The following is a 15,970-nucleotide window of genomic DNA, read 5'->3' as shown; positions in this document are numbered from 1 at the left end:
GTTTTGAATCTTTGACCTCCTGTTGCTGAGTCACTCGACGGAGGGAATAATTTTCCCTGATTTACTTTATCGAAACCTATGACCCTCTTGGTAACCTCCATTAGGGTACCTGTCAACCTCCGCTGTTCAATAGAGAACAGTCCAAATTTTTCCAATCTCTCCGTCACAAATTCCTCATCCCTGATAACATCCCGGTCGCCTTTCTCAGACTTTGATATCTTTCCTGGGCCATGGTCCCCAGAATCATCCAATGACGCGGAGGCAGCGATTTCGAAAGTTTTAGAATGACAGCCTTGCGTACCCTTCCTTACGTTTATCGGTATCGAAACCTACATAATCCCAGCAGGACTAGACTGGGTAGATGCAAAAAAGGGTGTTCTCGATGGCGGGGGTGTCCAGAACCAAGGGTCAGAGTCTGGAGATATGGGGTAAACCATGTAGGACTGAGAAGAGGAGAAACTTATTCACCCAGAGAGTGCTGGTCCTGTGGAATTCACTGCCACAGAAAGCAGTTGAGGCCAAAAATTGTGGCCGGGATTCGCCGCTCCCCGACGCCGATATCGTGATCGGCGATCGGGCGGAGAATTCCTTCTGACGCCCGAAACGGGGGCGGCGCCGGTTTGACACCGATTTTCTATCCTCTGCCATCTCCGAAATGGCATCACCGGGTCGCGTGGCGCACGCCGTTTGAATGCCATTGGCGCATCATCTGAAGGCCCTCCCCCGATGCTCCAGCCCCGATGGGCCGAGTTCCCGGCCGCGCGGTTGACGTGTGGTCCCGGCGGTCGGGAACCCGGCGTGGCGGCTGCGGACTGTGTTTACCGCCGCCACAGTCGAATGGGAGCCGTGCTGCTGGCCGGGGAGGGCTTCCGCGAGGGCTGGAGCGGACTGGTATGGGGTGGCCAAGGGGACATTATTTGGCAGGTCGGGTCCGCGCACAGCCAGCGGCATGTTTTACGGCGAGACCGCTGCAGGTCGTCACCGTGCACATGCGCGGCCACAGACCTGGCTATTCTCCGGGCATTTCTATCACTCTAATGGCCCAGTGGCTATAACAATTACAGTGCCGGTTCTGTAACTCTTACATCAATGTTTGCAGTCTGCATTCACGGTCCTTTAGGGCAGCAGCCAATAAAGTGATTGCAGGGTGCTCTGGGAAAGTGAAGCTTAAATCCAAAGTTGATACTGTGTATTTTTTCTTGATAACAGCAGTCAGGTCTTCCCAGGACCTTCGATTGAAGTACGTACCAGACAGGCTGTGGAGAAATAATCAAACAGCGAATCAACTGAAGCCAGTCGCATTGCCCAATTTAGTTTCTTATGATTTGACGTTGAATACTGACATTTCGGACATGTTTACAGTAGAGGGCAATTGTCATGTGAGTGTTCCTTTAAGAAAGGTGTTTGTCTTATCACATGGCTTCAGTGGTGTCATTGTGTGGGTGGAGCTGGGCTGTGGCTCTGGAAGTTTTTACTTTCGCTTTGAGTTTGGACTGGGTTTGAACTGCACAGGTTGAAAGAAGTGTCTCTCTGTCTTCATTTTAAAAGCTGTTTCCAGGCGACTTCATAGAATTTAGATTGCCAGGGGCAGCACCAGGCACACCGAAAAATAAGGTGTCAAACTGGTGAAGCAACAACGCATGACTATTTGCGTGCCAAACTGCACACGATAGACAGGGCTAAGCGATTCCACAACCAACAGGTCAAACCTACGACCTGCAGTTCTGCCACATCCAGTCATGAATGGCGGTGACCAATTTTCTCCGACTTCCTTTCTTTGATTTGCACCAAGGTGCCTGTTTATCTTTAATATCCTGTCGCCAATCACCCTCTCCCGGGGCTCAAAGTCTTAAACGGTCTTTTCTCACCAGAGGTGTGCACATGCTGCACAAACTCATTTACTTTCTGATTTCACCGACCTGATTTTCTGCAATTTGCAATCAGGGTTCTTCAAGGCTACACACAGTTGCTTCATTGCTGTAACACTGACTTCGGTATCTTCCAGTCTGTAAGAAAAAATAGAATAACTCTGAACAAGAAGAATTCCCGGATGGATCTTGGATATAGAATTAAACCTTTCTCAAAGGTCTTTGATCATGCACCACTTGTTAACAGTGTTTAAGAACGTAAAGTTGCAGGGAATCTGCAAGATTAAGAAATTGACGAAAGGGACAAAATGTAGTGAAAAAGCATTGGCGAAAATTAAGGGATTAAAATGACAAATCCCCCGATCCTGATGGCTTACACTCTCGGGTTGCAGAAGAGAGAGCTGGAGAGATGGTGGATGTGCCAGCCAGGATTTCCCCCAAATTCCTAATGTTTGGGAATGCTCCCACCAAATTGGAAATTTGCAAATGCTTCACCGTTCTTCAAAAAAGGAAGAAGAGATTCAAGAGTGAACTACAGTCGGCCAGTCAGCCTAACACCAGTTGTTGGGAAAATGCTGGAATATATCATTCAGGACGTCGCAGCAAAGCACTTAGAACAAGTCAACATGGCTTTAATAAAAGGAAATCCTGCCTGACAAATTTTTTTGAGAATGTAGCTAACAGGGTAGATAAAGGGGAACAAGTAGCTGTCGTATACCTGGATTTCCACAAGGCAATTAATAAGGTGCCACACAACAGGTTAATAGGAAAGAGGAAGGCTCATGGGTTTCCGGGGGAGGGGGGGGGGGGGATGATATTTTAGCATGGATGGAGGATTGGTTAACGGATAAAGGCAGGTTTACGCGAGTGGGCAACAAGATGGCAGACAGAGTATAATGTAGGGAAGCGTGAAGCTATTCACTTTGGGTCGTTAGATTAGCACAGGGCTAATTCGCTAGCTTTGAAAGCAGACCAAGGCAGGCCAGCAGCACGGTTCAATTCCCGTACCAGCCTCCCCGAACAGGCGCCGGAATGTGGCGACTAGGGGCTTTTCACAGTAACTTCATTTGAAGCCTACTTGTGACAATAAGCGATTTTAATTTTTTCATTTCAAAAGCAGGATATGTGTTAAAGGGTGAGAAACTCGTAAGTGTTGATGTTCAAAGAAATTTGGGCGCGTTGGTACAAGTGCATCGTCTCACCGAAGTTCCTGCACTTGACTTCTGGATAATATCAGGAGGGCTCCAAGAAAGTTCATCAGATGGTTGGTCACGTTTTTTCCCACTAATCTAATGTGAGAGAAAAACAACATTTCATCAAAGTAAAAGCCCACAGTCATAACATAACTACTTTAGCCATTGAATTAACATCCTTTAGAATTGCTGCATCAAAACGAGTAGCTTTGCACTGCGCTTCCCTATTCCACTGTATTAATACATACTTTAATCTTTATTTTAAACGGGATAACTCTTCCCTTAAAACAAATAGGAACTTTTGCATTTGAATCCAACTATCGAAGGGCTTCATTTGTCTTATCAGCATTATTGTTTAATTGGATTATCTTCGTATAATTAGGTCTCGGTTTGAGAAAACAGGGCAAAGGAGAGAGTAGCCACGTTCAAGTCCACAAAAGAAATCCTGCCTGACAAATGTACTAGCGCTCTTTGGGAATGTAGCTAACAGGATAGATAAGGGGAACCAGTAGATGTCGTATACCTGGATTTCAAAAGGCATTTAATAAGGTGCCACACAAGAGGTTAATAGGGAAGATAAAGGCTCATGGATTTTGGTTGGAGGGGTGATATTTTAGCATGGATGGAGGATTGGTTAGTGGGTAGAAAGCATGGATTGGGCATAAATGGGGCTTTTTAAGTTGGCAGGCTGTGATTGACGGAATGCAGCAAGCATCAGGTGCTGGGGCCGCAGCTATTTTAAAAATATTCTGCTTTTTTATTCTTACAACCAAAGTGAATAGCTTCACGCTTCCTTACATTACATTCCATCTGCCATCCTGTTGCCCACTCATGTAACCTGTCTTTATAGAACATAGAACAAAGAACATTACAGCGCAGTACAGGCCCTTTGGCCCTCGGTGTTGCGCCAAACTGTGAATCCACTCTAAAGCCCATCTACACTATTCCGTTATCGTCCATATGTCTATCTAATGACCATTTGAATGCCCTTAGTGTTGGCGAGTCCACTACTGTTGCAGGCAGGGCATTCCACACCCTTAATACTCTCTGAGTAAAGAACCTACCTCTGACATCTGTCCTATATCTATCTCCCCTCAAGTTAAAGCTATGTCCCCTCGTGCTAGACATCACCATCCGAGGAAAAAGGCTCTCACTGTCCACCCTATCTAATCCTCTGATCATCTTGTATGCCTCAATTAAGTCACCTCTTAACCTTCTTCTCTCTAACGAAAACAGCCTCAAGTCCCTCAGCCTTTCCTCATAAGATCTCCCCTCCATACCAGGCAACATTCTGGTAAATCTCCTCTGCACCCTTTCTAATGCTTCCACATCCTTCCTATAATGCGGCGACCAGAATTGCACGCAATACTCCAAATGCAGCCGCACCAGAGTTTTGTACAGCTGCAACATGACCTCATGGCTCCGAAACTCAATCCCTCTACCAATAAAAGCTAATAAAAGCCTTCTTAACAACCCTCTCAACCTGGGTGGCAACGTTCAGGGATCTATGTACATGGACACTGAGGTCTCTCTGCTCATCCACACTACCAAGAATCTTACCATTAGCCCAGTACTCTGTCTTCCTGTTATTCCTTCCAAAATGAATCACCTCACACTTTTCTGCATTAAACTCCATTTGCCACCTCTCAGCCCAGCTCTGCAGCTTATCTATGTCCCTCTGTAACTTGTAACATCCTTCCACACTGTCCACAACTCCACCGACTTTAGTGTCATCTGCAAATTTACTCACCCATCCTTCTATGCCCTCCTCCAGGTCATTTATAAAAATGACAAACAGCAGTGGCCCCAAAACAGATCCTTGTGGTACACCACTAGTAACTGGACTCCAGGCTGAGCATTTCCCATCAACCATCATTTGCAGCCTCTCTGTGTCCTCCTCACAGCTCACCTTCCCACCTATCTCAGTACCATCAGCAAACATTACTGTCTGTCTTCGTCTAAGTCATTAACGTTTTTAACAAAAAATGCACTGCATTGAGCAAGAATAGGAAATCCTTTCCCTTTATTTGATGCTAGTTTTTCAATCTGGTAGGAAGTCTGAAAACTGAGAGAACGCTTTGTACCTCTGTAATTTCAGCAAGATTCTCTTATCTAACTAGAAATAACTAATATTGCAAACTGGCAAGCGAGTTAATATATTAAGCTCAAGCACATTATTCCTATGACAGTGAAAATCAGGCGAGCAATGCACTATTGCGTACTTTGCTCGCCCACCCAGGATGAATTTCATCCCATGGCGTGGACCAAAGTGATAAAGATATTAAAAGACTTTGTCCAATTGTAATTCCATGTGTAGTGCCCAAGGTGTCATTTTAGAATAATCTTTGATTTCAGAAACAGAATCAAAGGAAATCTCGTCATTATATTTCTAACTTTGCTAATATGTTACACCATTGGTATAAAAGAACGGCTACAGTAGCACAGTAGTTCGCACTGTTGCTTCACAGCTCCAGGGTCCCGGGTTCGATTCCCGGCTTGGGTCACTGTCTGTGCGGGTTTCCACCGGTTTCCTCCTACAAGTCCCGAAAAACGTGCTTGTTAGGTGAATTGGACATTCTGGATTCTCGCTCTGTGCACCCGAACAGGCGCCAGAGTGTGGCAACTAGGGGATTTTCACAGTAGGTTAAACTTGTTCCAAAGAGTGCCGGGTCCACCTGGGGAGCAGATGCTCAGACCTCCAAATGGATCACTCAGATTCAGTATTCAGAGCACTCCACAGCAGAGTCCTGCTCTCCTGTGTGGCAATCAAGTCCGCATGCCAGGTCCGTGGACGTCCAAGTGAATTCTACTAGGTCATTCCTCACAGGCATGCATTTACCAGCAGCAACACCCTGCCTACCCGTGCTTGCAAACACAGTGCCACATAAACCTACGTCAAAATTGTGCAGCCTCCACAGGAAAGACACGGCGATCTGGAGCAACTGCAGCGTGCCACCAACCTGGCTCAAATCCAGGTGGCCATTTTTGGCCATCACTGAGGCACTAAACGGCCCAGCAAGCCACACTGTGGAGCCTAACTGCTATGAAGAGGCCTGATAAGATGAAAACTGGACAAACCACCCAAGCATTGACCTAGACGCCGGACACAACCAAGGAACACCTTGTCCAGCCGACCCCACAAAGTTCGCCTGGCTAACATCTTGGAATTTGTGCTAAAATTAAGGGCTAAAATACAGTGAGCGGCACGGTAGCACAGTGGTTAGCAGTGCTGCTTCAGTTAGGTTTTTTTTAAATATTTAATCTGGAGTTAGAAGTGCTTTTCTTCCTTCTAACTCTTTCAGAGTAACAATGACAGTAATGCTGGCCGAGCCATCCGGTGTTAGCGATTTAAATCACTTCTATCGGATCATAGAATCACTAAATACTGAAGGAGGCCATTCGGCCCATCGAGTATGAGGGTTCAACCCATTTACACGCCCCATCCACTCCGCCCTATCGCCGTAACCCCGCCTAACCTGCACATCCCTGGACACTAAGGGGCAATTTAGCGTGGCCAAACCACCTAACCTGCACATCTTTGGACTGTGGGAAGAAACTGGAGCACCCGGAGGAATCCCACGCAGACACGGGGAGAAAGTGCAAACTCCACCCAGACAGTCACCCGAGGCCGGAATTGAACGCGGGTCCCTGGAGTTGTGAGGCAGCGGCGCTAACCATTGTGCCACCGTTCCCAGCCGATCGCAATTGTCCGGGGGAAGTCAGCCCTTCTGGACAATTGCTGGATAAACCCTTACACGGGAACCTCCGAAAAGGGCATGATTGGGGCTCCCCACCCCCCCAAATGCGATGCTGGGGAAGCAGGAGGTTACGGGTCAGCTGTGTCCCATGTTCCTATTGGAAAGTCAGGTTAACATGGGAAAGTGCAGCCAAACATCGAAAGCCTAGCACGATGTGCTAGATAATAACAAGGCTGGTTTAGCACAGGGCTAAATCGCTGGCTTTTAAAGCACGGCTCAATTCCCGCACTAGCCTCGCCGAACAGGCGCCGGAATGTGGCGACTAGGGGCTGTGGTAAACCACGTTATTGCATTATATGTCTTTTATTGTATTGTGCATGCCTGGGCTTGTCCAGGCTGGCTCCGCCTTTGGCTCCTCCCCTCGGGCTTCTGTATAAAGGTGGCAAGTCTCCGCCTCCGGACCCAGTTCAGGCCCAGAGGCAGGAGGCTTGCTGTTTAGTGTATTAAAGCCTCAGTTACGTTCATCACTCGTCGTGTGTTATTGATGGTGTCTCCGGGGCCTTTCACATTAACTTCATTCGAAGCCTACTTGAAATGAAATGAAATGAAAATCGCTTATTGTCACAAGTAGGCTTCAAATGAAGTTACTGTGAAAAGCCCCTAGTCGCCACATTCCAGCGCCTGTTCGGGGAGGCTGGTACGGGAATTGAACCGTGCTGCTGGCCTGCCTTGGTCTGCTTTCAAAGCCAGCGATTTAGCCCAGTGAAAGTGACAATAAGCGATTTTCATTTCATTTTCATTTCACCATGTGCCTGCACACTGAGTGATCTCACCATCCCTGCTTACGGACGGCTTGGGAAATCACTTACTTTATCGTTCTGAACAGCTTAGCAACAGGGAGAATCCTCCAAAGTACTTCGTCCGTGAAGGTGAAATCCGTTATATCGAACTCCTGCATGTCGCAGCTGGACGTTTGGAGCACATACGCGATGGCGGAATACTCGGTGGCCTGGAGGTCGCCAGTGGCCAGAGCGCCTTCCCGCAAAGATTCCTTCAGTCTGTCGGCTATGCCGCCGTCATTCAATTCATTTAAGCAATACAGGAGATTGAGGCATCTCTCCGGCGCGATGTCCCTGTGCAGAGTTTTCTGAATGTAGACTGCAGTCCGCCCGGTGTCCTCCCTGCGGCTGACCCCCTCCGACGACAGACCCTGCAAGAGCTGCAGGTTCCTTCCTGTCGAGAGGCCGCACAGGAAGCGAAGGAAGAGATCCAAGTGTCCGCTCTGACTCCAAGCCGCTTTCTTACAAGCGCTCCGACAGACGTCGGAGAAGCTGGGGCGGGAGAACAACACGCGGATCTTCTTCGTCAGCCCCATCGTCAGCAGACTTGGGTGTTGGCCCGTCTGATGCAAAAGGAAAACGTACAAGGCAGCGAAATACTCCTGCATGGTCAGGTGCATGAAGACGTAGGCCTTGTGCTGAAAGATGGGCTCCTCCTCCAGAAGGATCTCCTTGCAAAAACCTTCGCAGAGAAGGGACGGGTCCACGCCAAAGCGCTCCAAGTCCTTTTGAGAGAAGGCAAGTTTCTGTGCCTTCAGGCAGTGGAAAGCCAGTCTCCCCAGGCTGAGAATGGCCGGGCGTTTGGCTCGCAACAAGTCGCTGATCTTCTCCCGCTCGCTGACCCCATGGCCCTGTTTGTCTTGGTGGTACATGATCATCACAATCAGGAAATTGCTGTAGACCTCCGTGATGGTTTTTGGGCCCCGCGCGCGAAGATTCGTCTCGCTGAAGGATTTCATGGCATGTTCGAGGACGGTGGCCAAAATCCAGCAGAAGGCTGGGACGTAGCACATGGTGAAAAGGCTGGGCTGCCTCTTCACGCTGGCCAAAATCTCCTCTGCCCTCCCTTTGCAATTCTTGTAAAAGTACTCCTCTTTCTCCTCATCCCTGAACCCTTGGATCTCGGTCATCCTGTCGATGTGCGGAGCTGGGATTTGGCGGGCAGCTCCAGGGCGGGACGTGATCCACACCGAGGCGTGGGGGAGCAGGTTTCCTCTGATCAGGTTGACCAGGAGAACGCGGAGTCGCATCGCGTGCTCCGGGTCGCCGATTTCAGGGCTCTTACCGAAATCCAAGCGGAGACGACTCTCGTCCAAGCCGTCAAAGATGAAGAGGGACTTGATGCCGGGATCCTTTAAAAGGGATGCCGCCTTCTCGATGTGTGGGTAATACCTCTGCACCAACTGGGTGACACTGAGTTTGCTCCCAGAGAGCAGGTTGAGTTCGCGGAACGGAAACATGAAGAGGAAGTCAAAGTCCAAGGCTGCTGAGCTGGTAGCCCAGTCGTGGACGAACATGTGGACGCAGATGGTTTTCCCAATTCCCGCCAATCCCTTGGTTAAGGTGATCCGAGGTGGCTTGTGCAGCTGCTGGGGGCAGCTGAATATTTCAGTGTAGTCGAGGGAAGGGGCATCGCACGTTGCCCGCCTGGACTTGGCCTCAATGTCCATCACCTCATGCCGTTGGGAAATGGCACTGCAATCGCCGTCGGTTATCCAGAGACTGGTGAATTTCTCTGTTAGGAGGACCTTTTCACCGGGCCTACTGGTGTACTCGATGAGGTACTTGACCCTTTCCCTCAGCACCTTCTTGTGATGATCAATCAGTCCAGCGATGTCCACAACATCTCTCGGCCCTTGTGGAGTTTCTGTTTGGGAGAAGCATTTCAATTTTGGAGATGAATAAATAGAAGAGCCATCCTATCATGAAGCGTGCTTAACTTTACGCCGATTGTCAGGTATTGTACAGGAAGAAACAGCTTAACATTATGGAAGTGAATCATAGAATCCCTACAGAGCAGCAGGCGTCCATTCGGCCCATCGAGTCTGCGCCAACACTCCGAAAGAGCCGGGCCGATGAATATTTTTAAGGCTGAGTCTCGGTGGTTCTTGGTTGGCACTGGGGAAAGGGCTAGACAGGAAAGTGGAGTGGAGGTCACAATCAGATTAGCCATAATCTTATCGGATGGCTGAGTAAATTTAAGGGACCAAATGGCCGACTGTTGCTCGGCACGGTGGCAGAGTGGTTAGCACTGCCGCCTCACAGCGCCAGGGGCCTGGGTTCAATTCCGGCCTCAGGTGACTGTCCGTGCGGAGTCTGCAGGTTCTCCCCGTGTGCGCGTGGGTTTCCTCTGGGTGCTCCGGTTTCCTCCCACAGTCCAAAGTTGGACAGGTCAGGTGGATTGGCCGTGATCAATTGCCCCTTCGTGTCGAAAGGTGCGCAGGTTAGGTGGGGTTATGGGATTGCGGGCGGGTGGTGTGCGCTTTCGGAGGGTCAGTGCAGATTCGATGGGTCGAATGACCCAAATGTGGGGATTGTGTGCTGCAACGTTTGGGAAGAAAAAGCTGCTCAGAGGAAGGAAGATGCTAGAAGTCAAAAATCTGTGCTTTACTTAGATCCCTTGCAACACTGAAAATGATTTAATATGGAGCTCCAAATATTCAACATAATCAAAATCCTCTCTGCTCCCTCTCCAAGGCCTACACAGCCTACCTAAAAGGTGATGCCCAGAATTGGATGTTATACTTTAGATGAGGCCAAACCCGTGATTTGTAATGGTTTAGCATTTCCTCCGTGTCTTATGAAATCAGGGATCGTGGTGGAATTTTCCGGAACCTCCATCGCGGCAGGTTTTTCTGACTCACATTTTGCATGGCTCGCCCATCGGCGGTGATTGACTTGGATGGGAGCGGAAGATGCTGCCAGCAGGTAGGGCTGGAAAATCCCACCAACCCCACCCCAGGCATTTTCAACAGTTTTCCCAGCTTATCTTTACACCTGCAAACATTCTTGATTTCGAGTAGGGTTTTCAAAATTATTGGGGGATATTCTGATGTCGAAAGGGGGATGTTGCTCAGGTTTACGGACATACAGGCAGGAGTAGGGCCACTCGGCCCCTCGAGCCTGCTCCCCCCCCATCCGATAAGATCGTGGCTGAGGGCAGCACGGTGGCGTAGTGGTTAACACTGCTGCCTCGCGGCGCCGAGGTCCCAGGTTCGATCCCGGCTCTGGGTCACTGTCCGTGGGGAGTTTGCTCATTCTCCCCGTGTGGGTTTCACCCCTACAACCCAAAGATGTGCAAGGTTAGGTGGATTGGCCACACTAAATTGCCCCTTAATTGGAAAAAATGAATTGGGCATTCTAAATTTATAAAAAATAAAAAAGATCGTGGCTGACCTGATTGCAACCTCAACCCCACATCCCCACCTACGCCCGATAACCTTTCACCCCCGCGTTAGTCAAGAACCTTTCCACCTCTGCCATACATACATTCAATGGGCGGGGTTTTCCTGGCTACCTGTCGCGTGTTTCACAGAGACGGCCCATCATTGGCTAGTGGCGGGATCTTCTGCTCGCACCATTGTCAACGAGGTTTCCCATTGAATGCATCCCTCGTTGCCGGGCAACCAGCAGCGGGGGTGCGCCATCGGCGAGACCGGTGTGAACAGCCGGAATAGTCTGGAAAATTACTCTGCTTCCACTTCCTTCTGAGGAAGAGAATTCCGGAGGCTCACAACCCCCAGAGAAAGCTGTCTCTTCATGCCTGTCTTAAAAGAGCGAACCCCTGTTTTTAAACAGTGAACCCCCCATTCGAGTAAACCGTTTCTGAACTGTTTCCAACAGCTTTAGCTTTTTCCTTAAAAAAGGCGACCAATGCTGAAAACGATGCTCTAAATGTGGTCTCACCAATGCCCTGCACAACTGAAGCATAACCTCCCCACTTTTGTGACCATTCCCCTCACAATGAACAATAACATTCTATCATCTTTCCCAATTACTTGCCGCACCTGTATACCAGCCTATTGTGATTCATGCACTAGAACACCCAGATCCCTCTGCACCTCAGCGATGCCATCTCTCACCATTTACATAACGGGCTTCGTTTTTTAATTTTTCCGACCAAAATGGACTATTTCACATTTGCCCACATTACATTCCATTTACCAGCTTTCTGTCCACTCACTTAACCTGTCAATGTCCCTTTGGAGCCTCCCTACGTCCTCTTCACGTTTAAGTTTAAAATCCAGGCGATCCAAGCTAAAAACGCGGAAGCTACGGGCCTGGCAATATGGACGGCGGGGTGGCAGAGTGGTTAGCACTGTTGCTTCACAGCACCAGGGTCCCAGGTTTGATTCCTGGCTTGGGTCGCTGTCTGTGCAGAGTCTGCACGTTCTCCCCGTGTCTGCGTGGGTTTCCTCCGGGTGCCCCGGTTTCCTCCCACAAGTCCCGAAAGACGTGCTTGTTAGGTGAATTGGACATTTTGAATTCTCCCTCTGTGTACCAGAACAGGTGCCGGAGTGTGGCAACTCGGGGATTTTCACAGTAACTTAATTGCATTGTTAACGCAAGCCTACGTGTGACACTAATTAGGATTATTATTATTAAAAACACTCCGAAACCATTTGTACAAAAACAAATCTGAAATAAAACGACCTGCTCCGGATAAAAGGTCACAGACTTCAAACATTAACTCTGTTTCTCTCTCCATAGATATTGCTATATTAATAATGATAATCTTTATTGTCACAAGTAGGCTTACACTGCAATGAAGTTACTGTGAAAAGCCCCTAGTCGCCACATTCCAGCACCTGTTCGGGTACACTGAGGGAGAATTCAGAATGTCCAAATTTATGGGCGACTGAGGTTTTCCAGCCATTTCTGTTTTCACTCCTGCAACATTTTGTCTGCTGTCTTAACAGAGATCTTAAATTAGTCATCCTACAACGTAAATGGGATATGTTGGACGGGGGCACTCACCGCGCCATCTGCTGTCAGTCGTCTGGAGGTTGACAGTCACTGGACCCGTAATATTCTGGAATGTTGGACAGACAGCAGTGCTCCCACCTTGCACCGTCTGTTGGGATCGGAGGAGTGCTTGTCGTTGGGAATCTGCGAGGGAGCTGGAATTGTGGCCTCCTGTCAGAAATCAAAAGGAATACTCAAGAGGATGTCGAGATCATAACCGATATGCTGACTGATAAATCACCGAAAAGCCACGATGTGTCCTGGGTGATGTTGTATTCGGTTGTTACACACACCATTCACCAGCCGATATTCATCTTTGCTGAAATCAATGGGGATCGAATTCCAAGTGGGTGGCTGGTAATACTACCTGATTTAGACAGCCATCCTGAAGAAACCTCTAACCCATGACCGTTACCTTGGGTGGCGGTGCGCGATTGGTTGTGCCACATTGACCGCCTGCCAGTTTCCCTGCCCGATATTCTGTGCCATTCAGCTCAACTGAGCTGACAGCAGACTGGTGCGTGGACCAGCACGGTCACCGCGACGCTACCAATTGTCCGCTACCGCCTAGACAAGGGTGGCACTGGGGTTGGCACTGCTGCCTCACAGCGCCAAGGATCCGGGTACAATTCCGGCCTCGGGCGATTGTCTGTGTGACTTTCAGGTTAGGTGGATTGGCCACGCTAAATTGCCCCTTCGTGTCCAAAGGTCTGCAGGTTAGGTGGGGTTGTGGGGATGGGGTAGGGGAGCCAGCCTAGGTTAGGGTGCTCTTTCTGAGGCTGGGTGCAAACTGGATGGGCCGAATGGTTTCCTTCTGATCTATTCTATGAAAAGATTTGATTAGCTTTAATGGCCTCCTTCTGTGCTTTTAAAAATTTATTCGTGCATTGGATGTGGGCGTCGCTGGGCCGTCATTTACAACCACATTGCTGTGGGTCTGGAGTCACATGTAGGCCAGACCAGGTAAAGGACGGCAGGTTTCCTTCCCTAAAGGGCATTAATGAACCAGATGGGTTTTTACGACAATTGTCTATCATTAGACTTTTAATTCCAGGTTTTATTGAATTCAAATTTCACTTCCTGCCTTGGTGTGATTCGAACCCACGACCCCAGAGAATTGCCTGGGGTCGCTGAATTATTAATCCAGCGACAATACCACGACACTACTGCCTCCTCTTATGTTAGTGCATATCTCTTCATGGCACTTTGTTGTGGATCTGGAGCCACATGTCGGTCGGGTAAGAATGGCAGATTTCTTCCCTAAAAGGGAAATAGGTAACCAGATGGGTTTTTACGACAATGGTTTAATTGGACTTTATTGAATTCCAATTTCACCGCCTGCTGCGCTGGAATTCAAACCAGAGTCCCCAGAGCCAATACCAGATCACTAGTCCAGTGAAAATACCACTACGCCATCTCATCTCCCTATGACGACTTAAGTAAAGGAACAAGAAACTTTGCAGTGACAAATCAGTAATTGCTCGATACACTTACCGTGTTCCATTTCCATCAATGTAAGAGTGCAGAAGCGAGGTAGAAATCTGGAACTTAGATACTGTATGAATCAGCAAAAGAGAGTAATATGCATGTGTAAATGTGCTTATGTGTATCTGTGCATCTCTCTCGCTCTTGGTCTCACACACACTGTAAATGTCGGTATTTATGTGTCTCTCAATCATTTACTTGTTACTGTAACACTCTTTCCCTGTCCATCATTTCAATGTCTGTGTATCTGTGGGGGGGTGAGTTTCACAGTGTCTGCCAGTAAATTTCTATGTGTCTTTTTGTGTTTCTCTCTCTTCCTGTGTCTGTCTGTCGATCCGCATTTCTCTGCCTCCCCAACCCCCCCGTCTGTCTGTAAATGTCCAAGGGTGTATAATTTTCCCTCTCCCTCTCTCTCGCTCTCTGTGTTGGGGAAAGGATTCAGAAATGAGCAAAGAGGGTCGCTGCGTCTGATGAAAAATCTGATCCACTCCAAGCACAAACGATCAAGGTGTGATTCTTTTCTGTAATATGAAAAGAGGGTTTCTTTTAAAACAGTGGATTTACTCATCACATCTGTAAATTAAATAAAAGCAATGCAACATGTCTTACACTGTGTGCGCATTGGAAATATGCCTTGGATGGGATGTATAATGGACATCCTGCCTCATCGACAGCCACAGGAGAGGTGCCTGAAGATTGGAAGGCAGCAAATGTTGTGCCCTTGTTTAAGAAGGGCTGTAGGGATAAGCCTGGGAACTACAGATTGGTTCGCCCTACTTCTTTAGTGGGTAAATTGTTAGAAGGTATTCTGAGGAAATCTACAGGCATTTAGACAGGCAAGGGCTAATTAGAGAAAGTCATGTCTCAAGAATTTGATTGAGTTTTTTGAAGGGGTAGCCAAGAAGGTAGATGAGGGCAGTGCAGTCGACGTTGTCTACATGGACTTTAGCAAGGCCTTTGACAAGGTACCACATGGTAGGTTGTTGCAAAAGGTTAAATCTCATGGAATCCATGGTGATGGAGCCAATTGGATACAAAATTGGCTTGGCAACCGAAGCCTAAGGGTGGTTGTGGAGGGTTGTTTTTCAACTGGAGGCCTGTGACCAGCGGTGTGCCTCAGGTGACACCAAGATTGGTGGCATAGTGGATAGTGAAGAATCATAGAATTTACAGTGCAGAAGGAGGCCATTTGGCCCATCGAGTCTGCATCGGCTCTTGGAAAGAGCACCCCACTTAAGCCCACGTCTCCACCCCATCCCCGTAACCCAGTAACCCCACCTAACCTTTTTGGATACTAAGGGCAATTTACCTATCAGGGGAAAACAGCAGCAGTCAGAGCAGTGGCACCACGGCTGGCTCTGATGTTCAGAAGGGAGGGTCAAAGCGCAGAAGGGCAATAGTCATAGGGGACTCTATAGTCAGGGGCACAGATAGGCGCTTCTGTGGATGTGAAAGAGACTCCAGGATGGTATGTTGCCTCCCTGGTTCCAGGGTCCAGGATGTCTCCGAACGGGTAGAGGACATCCTGAAGGGGGGAGAGCAAACAGGCAGAGGTCGTTGTACATATTGGTACTAACAACATAGGCAGGAAGGGGCATGAGGTACTGCAGCAGGAGTTCAGGGAGCTAGGTAGAAAGTTAAAAGACAGGACCTCTAGGGTTGTAATCTCGGGATTACTCCCTGTGCCACGAGCCAGTGAGGTTAGAAATAGGAAGATAGAGCAGCTAAACACGTGGCTAAACAGCTGGTGTAGGAAGGAGGGTTTCCGTTATCTGGACCACTGGGAGCTCTTCCGGGGCAGGTGTGACCTATATAAGGACGGGTTGCATCTAAACTGGAGAGGCATAAATATCCTGGCCGCGAGGTTTGCTAGTGTCACGCGGGAGGGTTTAAATTAGTATGGCGGGGGGTGGGCACGGGAG

The 15,970-nt window shown here is 48.6% G+C and overlaps 1 protein-coding gene across 1 annotated transcript in view; it reads right to left on the bottom strand.

The window, feature by feature from the left end:
* LOC140403895 (NACHT, LRR and PYD domains-containing protein 3-like) overlaps positions 1-15,970 on the bottom strand; it is a 62,526-nt gene that overhangs the window by 31,177 nt on the left and 15,379 nt on the right. Inside the window, exons 2-7 of the mRNA XM_072492117.1 lie at positions 14,058-14,569; positions 12,576-12,734; positions 7,629-9,465; positions 3,071-3,157; positions 1,920-2,006; positions 1,086-1,256 (exon numbers count right to left, since the gene is read on the bottom strand). Of these exons, the coding sequence (XP_072348218.1) occupies positions 1,086-1,256; positions 1,920-2,006; positions 3,071-3,157; positions 7,629-9,465; positions 12,576-12,734; positions 14,058-14,073 (2,357 nt within the window). The 5' untranslated portion in view covers positions 14,074-14,569. The remainder of the gene's footprint in view (positions 1-1,085; positions 1,257-1,919; positions 2,007-3,070; positions 3,158-7,628; positions 9,466-12,575; positions 12,735-14,057; positions 14,570-15,970) is intronic.

This window comes from Scyliorhinus torazame, chromosome 29, assembly GCF_047496885.1.
Source record: "Scyliorhinus torazame isolate Kashiwa2021f chromosome 29, sScyTor2.1, whole genome shotgun sequence".
NCBI classification, from domain to species: Eukaryota; Metazoa; Chordata; class Chondrichthyes; order Carcharhiniformes; family Scyliorhinidae; genus Scyliorhinus; species Scyliorhinus torazame.
Note: the sequence above shows the minus strand (reverse complement) of the source record. Positions and strands in the feature narration are given on the sequence as shown.